General features: G+C 54.6%; 1 protein-coding gene across 2 annotated transcripts; it reads right to left on the bottom strand.

Annotated features, from left to right (window-relative positions):
• Positions 1-331: 331 nt before the first annotated feature.
• NABP2 (nucleic acid binding protein 2) lies at positions 332-4,820 on the bottom strand. 2 transcript variants are annotated; one of them, XM_072768814.1, is made up of 7 exons: positions 4,442-4,820; positions 4,271-4,372; positions 3,822-3,960; positions 3,639-3,710; positions 3,382-3,463; positions 3,224-3,287; positions 332-875 (listed from the first exon to the last, which is right to left on the bottom strand). In XM_072768814.1, the coding sequence occupies exons 2-7, from the start codon at positions 4,347-4,349 to the stop codon at positions 676-678; spliced, it is 636 nt and encodes a 211-aa protein (XP_072624915.1). In that variant the 5' UTR covers positions 4,350-4,372; positions 4,442-4,820; the 3' UTR covers positions 332-675. The 2 variants fall into 2 exon arrangements, with proteins under 2 accessions (XP_072624915.1, XP_072624916.1); XM_072768815.1 differs by having other exon boundaries at positions 4,271-4,796.
• Positions 4,821-6,354: the final 1,534 nt, after the last annotated feature.

The raw sequence follows: 6,354 nt of genomic DNA, 5'->3' as shown, positions 1-6,354 counted from the left end.
GCCTTAAGATCAGGGGAGCAGTCTGATTAGGGCAATTGGTACAGGGGGTTGAGGTTGGCATTACCTGACAGCCAGAGACTGGAAGGACGCCCAGAGGAAGGGGGACACAGCCTTCTTGGTTCCAGCTGTGGGGGGGCAGGCAGGCTGGCGGGCAAGGGTCACCTGCAGGGAGGGGGCAGGGGAGGGAACTACCTTAAAGGGGCAGGCCTGCTTTGCCTGGGCCTCCTCGCCTAGGCTGTCTTCCTTTTGCCTCCTAGGGATATTCTGCTTGCCCAGATGTCCGACTGCTAACCTTTCCATTTTCCCACAAAAAGCAAAGGAGTCCAGCACACAGAGTGGTAACGTTTATTAGGAAGGAGGGGTTCAATTCAACTCCCACATCACACACATTGGAAACAGACTGTGACTGTGGTTTCTAAAAGGAAGGAGGGCAGGCAAAGGGCCTTCAATCCCAGGGGATAGGCAGCTTCAGCTGGGCAAGGCAGGGAGTATGGGCTTAGGGTGGCTAAAGGCCTCAGCTCCCTACCCCTGCAATGAAATTTAGTGACTAAAATACTGCTACCTACCCAGCCACCCCACCCCACCCCCCAAAAGCCAGCAGCCTAGTAGGAGGCTGTGTTCTCCAGGAGACACCTGGGTTATGGTGGGTGGTGGGAAGGGACGAAGAACGTCTTGCTATCTCTTGCTGCTCCTCCGGGTTTCTTTGCCGTTACTGACAGGGTTGCTGGAGGGGCCAGGAGGGCCGGCAGGTGTGTGGTTGGGCTGGCTTCGGGTAATTCGGGTGCTGGGGGGGTGCGAGGGTACGTGAGGTGGGTGTGGGCCACCACCAGGACCTGGTGGGGCACTCAGTCCATTCCCGTTCTGGTTCTCAGAGGCTAGCAGTGGGAGAAGGGGAAGAAACAGGGATTAGAGTACTAAGGGAGGAGAGAAGTCCATCCCAAGGCCTCAGTCCAGGTCCCAGAGAGGGGCACGGTCTTCATCAAGCACAGCTGAACGTGCCTGCCAACTGGACCGACTGCAGGGAGTGGAGGTTGTATGAATGGAGCCCCAGAGAAGCCTCAAACCATCATTTGAGAAGTTGCTACGTGAGCCATGGTGTGGTAGTTTTCTTTTACTCCTCTTTCTACCACGGAGGTCAGACCTAGAATTCGCTGTTTAGTTCTAGGCTCTAAGACCTCTGACAAAAATGCCCCTTCGTCAAAAATCTTTGTAAAACTGGAGAAGCATGGGTAGAGGAAAGGCTCGAAGTTTCTGTGTTAAAATGTATGAAGGATCTTAAAAAAAAAAAAAAAAAGTGTGGTGGGTATCACAATGATACATATGTTTTCGTTTTAGAAAATATGGGTAAGAGTGAGCAAAAAATTCTTACTCACAGCCCCCAAATAATAAGTAACATTTTTGTGTGTAGCTTCCATGTTTAATCGGAGCCAGGCCTGTGAGATGATTTCCTTGAGGTCCCACAACTGTGCACATCACTAACCTTGCCGCTACCGCTACAGATGATAATCTGTAGGACCATCTCCTTCATAGACTACAGGCTCCTAAAGGCAGGTGCTGTCTTTTGTTCCTTGGCATTCCTCATCAATACGTGTTTGTTAAGAGAGAGGCCTGCCTCTCATATACCGAGGACACCATAAACCCTCAATGTGGTAGAAGTCCCAGGCTAATGGTTCTCCAACTACATCCCTGCTTAAACCCGGCTGCTTGACCAGTGTGGCCAAAACGGAAAAGTAATGCCTTTTCCTCAACTCACAGAAAAAGTCAGGAGAGTACATAGAAAGTTTTTATGTTTTTATGCCATCCATGTTTTTTGGTAAGCTTTTTGTACCTGTTAGATAGCCAAGTGAATGAACATCTGGCAGATGAATACTAGGGGCCAACAGGCTTAAATTAACCTTATTTAAAATACTAAAAAAAAAAAAAAATTTATAAATCATAGAGTTATGGAGACCTGAAAGTATATACAGCCATATTTTCCATTGAAAACATGGATACTGGGGATCCCTGGGTGGCGCAGTGGTTTAGCGCCTGCCTTTGGCCCAGGGCGCGATCCTGGAGACCCGGGATCGAATCCCACGTCAGGCTCCCAGTGCATGGAGCCTGCTTCTCCCTCTGCCTATGTCTCTGCCTCTCTCTCTCTCTCTGTGTGACTATCATAAATCAATTAAAAAAAAAATTAAGAAAACATGGATACTGATTTTTGTGGTGCAATTAAATGTTATTTCATGATGTGTCCCCAAAAACCCCTGGTGGTTCTGACACAAACAATTCTGAAAACCATGGAAACTGAGGATATAGACACAAACTGAGGAAGGGCAGAAGTAGCCTGAAGCCTAGTGTCAGAGGGAGAAACCTAAGGCACAGATCAGAGGTGAGAGAGAGCCACATCCCAGGGGGTAGCAGGATCAGCTGGGAGATGACCCAGAAGGAGAAAAAGAGCAGTAAAAACCCAGTTCCTAAGGAAAAGCCGGGGGACGAAGGAGGCGATGTTGGTAGGTGATTCTAATCAAAAGCAAGAGATCAAAAAGCAGGGGCTCCAAGTATAAGAGATGAAAGAATCATAACCCTGAGGTCCAAGGTGTAGAAGAAGGGTCTTTAGCTTCAAGAGTGATAACCCTAGTGTTCTAAAGCTATACAGCATGGACTCCACGTTAAGTCCATCCATACCAGAACTGCATAAGGAACCAAAAGGGCAAGGAGAGGGATGCCTGGGTGGCTCAGCAGTTGAGCATCTGCCTTTGGCTCAGGGCGGGATCCCGGGATCCAGGATCAAGTCCTGCATCAGGCTCCCTGTGAAGAGGCTGCTTCTCCCTGCCTGTGTCTTTGCCTCTTTCTCTCTGTCTTGAATGAATGAATGAATGAATAAATAAATACCCCCATAAAAGCTGGTGGGGGGGGGGTGGGCAAGGAGAAAAGGTCAAGGACCCACCAAAGAAGCAGAGAAACAAGTTTGAAAGAAGGAGTGCCATCTTGCGGGAAGAACTGTTCTCATTTGTGTCTTTGAGTGGTAGTGGCAAAAGAGTACCAGAGCTCTATCAGTGATAGAAACAGGTCTCTAAATCTTTTCCCCACAAGGACTTCTAAAAGAACTGGGAGAAGAATTGGGTGGAAGGGGATACATTGAGAGAAGAGAAACTGGGAAAGGGGTTGAGAACAATGCATCTTTTCAGGCTGGGGCGAGAAGAGGAGCTAGGACAAACTGAGTAGAAGGGAACAGGTGTACCTGGAGAGACGGCAGGTGGTCCTGTGGCAGGCTGCGGAGCTGTGGGGCTGCTGTCGTTCTGCACCTGAAGGCACAAAGTAAATACTCAGACCTTGCTCCCCACCATGCTTCTGGCCTGACCTGCCCTCCCTTCCCCACATCAGGGCCATGGCACTCACCGTCTTGTTGGGTGCCTGCTGGGCGCTGTACTCTGGGTTTGGCTCACTGAAGTTAGGAACCTCAGAATAAACCATACAGAATCTGCAAGGGGAGAAATTGGCTAAAGCCTCAGACTCAGCCTCTGGGCCACTGCTGGAGGCCTCAAAAAGGTCCAGGTACAAGACATGGACTGGACACCCTTATGCTGCCTCCTTGCAAACCTTAAACTTACTCCCTTGGCCTCCTGCTTCTACATCCCAATGCCCAAGACACTTACTCTCCAATCTTCTGAAGGTCACCGCCACGTCCAGTGTATAGTGTGAGACAGCCTTTGAACACTGAAGCGTACCTGTGGGTGCGCAAAAAAGTAGGATTCAGGATACTCCACGAGTTACAGAGGCGGTTCACTTTTAACTCAACCCTCCTTGCCTGTTACAGCCCTTGGATAACCAGGAATTACCCTTTGGTGAGCCGAATAATGTCTCCAGGCTGGATCAGGTTGCCCACGTCGTCCCAGACAGAGATATTGATGCTGCCTGTTTTGTCTGCCACTTTGCAGGTCCGAACCTCGTGCCCGTCCTTTGTCTTGGTCACTCGGCCTGAAGGGAACAGATCAACGGTGGGGCGGGCGGCAGGAAGAGGGATCATCGGATTGTGGGCGGAGGGGGCCGGAGGGACAGCACCATGGAGAGGGGCCTGAGCGGCGCGGGAGGCCTGGGTCTGGCCAGTTCCCCGGCCCTGCACTCGGCTACAGCCCTCCAGGCCAGCTCTCGGAGAGGCCCGGTAGGAGCGGTTGCCTGGGCTGCGCCCCACATCCCGCTGGCTGGCTAGGCGCCGAGGTGGTGTCCCCCCGGCTGCCCTCCCCGCCCGAGGACCCGCGCGCGGGGCCCGCTGACCCCGAATAGCCACCTGTCTCCAGCACAATGAAGATGAGGTTCAGATTCTTGAGCCCGGGCTTGATATCCTTCACGAAGGTCTCCGTCGTCATGCTGCCCAAGCCTCGGCGCTACCCTAGGGGGTGCGGGGGATGAGGGCTCCAGGCGTGGAGTCTTCGCCCCGGGCCCCACTCCCAGGGCCTACCTGCCACGCTAGGCTCGGGTCGGGCAGCCGCAAGTCCTCGAGTTCTTCTCGAAGGTCCGAAGAACTTCCCCGGAGCCTCCGACCTCGCGATCGGAGTCCGGGGGTCTCTGGGTGGGCTGCTTCGGGGCTGGAAGGCCCGGCCCGGGACGCTCTCAGGCTCAAGCCCCCGAGTCGGGGGGCGACCGGAGACGGGGCAGGGAAGCCGGCGCAGCTCCGAGCAGCGGAGTCTCAGCCGCCAAACCTTCCCGAGCCCTCCTCCGCACACGCGTCCGCACCCGCCGGGGCCCGGCCCATCCCCCCGCCACAGCCCACCCCCCAGCCCGCGGGCCGGCCGGCGCCCGCCGCACAGCCGCCCGCAGGGGGAGCCCCAGGCCCCGCCGCCGCCGGAAGCGGGGGACGCGCGAGCGCCGCCACGCCCGGAAGTCCCGGCTGCCCTGCGGCCAATCAGCAGCGTCCCCGTGCGCCCCGCGCCCGCCCCCGCGGAGCCAATGGGGGCCCGGCTTCCCGCGCGGCGAGAGGCGGACCTCAAGTGTTAAAGGAGCCCCGCGGCGGGCTTGCGCCGCGCGAAGGCCGACCACCAGGAGGCGCCTCGGGCCCAGCTTTGCTTCCTTGACCGGGAAGCTACACGCAGGCTCCCAGACTTTATTTCTAAGACCGCGGACAAAAGTCTGAAACCATCTCAGCGCTTCACTTATTTTCTCGACAATTCTTAAATATGGAATTCCGTTTTGCAGACAAGAAAACCTAGGTTATATAAAAAGCAGTGCTTAGCCCACAGCAGGCACAGCTCCTTCTCCCACTGCTATGACGCTCACCTTTATTCCTGATTTGGGGTCTTTTCTTTTTTTCTTTTTAATTTTTATTTATTTATGATAGTCACACAGAGAGAGAGAGAGAGGCAGAGACACAGGCAGAGGGAGAAGCAGGCTCCATGCACCGGGAGCCCGACGTGGGATTCGATCCCCGGACTCCAGGATCGCGCCCTGGGCCAAAGGCAGGCGCCAAACCGCTGCGCCACCAGGGATCCCTCTTTTTCTTTTTTAGTGAAGATTTTATTTATTCATGAGAGGCAGAGGCACAGGCAGAGGGAGGAGCAGGCTCCAGCAGGACTCGATCCCGCGTCCCCGGGGTCACGCCCCGGACCGACGACGCTCAACCGCTGAGCCACCCAGGCGTCCCTTGGGGTCATCTTTAATGCACCCCCCCACCCAGCTTCGTAACGGTTTTGGAAAAAGCAGCCTTCACACCAGAGGCTGCCTCAGCGTTTTTGGAAGAATGGAACCCGGGGCACAAAGAACAGCATTTGCCTTAGTCCCTCTCCTCTTCCTAATGCACTTATCTACCTAGAGCCCAGGGTCTCCCCGCCCCCGGAGGAGTTAACAGAGGAGGCCCTTTGGGACTTGTCAGAACATCAACAGAACACTCCAGCTCGGTAGGGTTGTGTATAAGCCAATTACACATACACAAACCACAACCATTTGTTTAGCGAATATCCATAACAAATACTATCTAATATCAGATTAGCCTAGCAGGTCATGTCATTGTAATGTCTTGGCTTGATTAATTCCTTACCGTCCGGAGCGCTTTAGGCTCGGCCTGACTTTCCTCGGGTCCCAGGTTCTCTCCTGCCCACGCTCCCAATTACCGTGTTGTGTCCCTAGGAAGAGGGACATCCTATCGCCCCTCCCCTTGGGTGTTTCAGGGAACTCTGCGTCTAGGAGCAAGGCAGCCACCCGGTGGGCACCCCAGATCAGAGCTCTGCGGCGAGCCGCTCCCTCGTCCTCCACCCAGTGGTCGCCCAGTAGACTACACTATCCTCTCCCGCGACTATGAATCACTGGGTCGGGAGGCTCCGGGACGGAGGCCACCGCTCTGGAAACAGCAGACGGCCGGCCCCGCAGCAGGCCAGCCCC

This window comes from Canis lupus, chromosome 11 (genome assembly GCF_048164855.1).
Source record: "Canis lupus baileyi chromosome 11, mCanLup2.hap1, whole genome shotgun sequence".
NCBI classification, from domain to species: domain Eukaryota; kingdom Metazoa; phylum Chordata; class Mammalia; order Carnivora; family Canidae; genus Canis; species Canis lupus.
The sequence above is the reverse complement of the archived record's forward strand: the minus strand, read 5'-3'. Positions and strand labels throughout refer to the sequence as shown.

What these genes read in the sequence shown, in the direction of transcription:
- NABP2 (XM_072768814.1), bottom strand. Translation starts at nt 4,349, where the DNA reads ATGACGACGGAGACCTTCGTGAAGGATATCAAGCCCGGGCTCAAGAAT. An exon ending in GACCTTCAGAAGATTGGAGA is followed by an intron (nt 3,464 to 3,638) that starts GTAAGTGTCTTG and finishes CTCCCCTTGCAG; the next exon opens with ATTCTGTATGGTTTATTCTG. An exon ending in ACCACCTGCCGTCTCTCCAG is followed by an intron (nt 876 to 3,223) that starts GTACACCTGTTC and finishes TCCCACTGCTAG; the next exon opens with CCTCTGAGAACCAGAACGGG.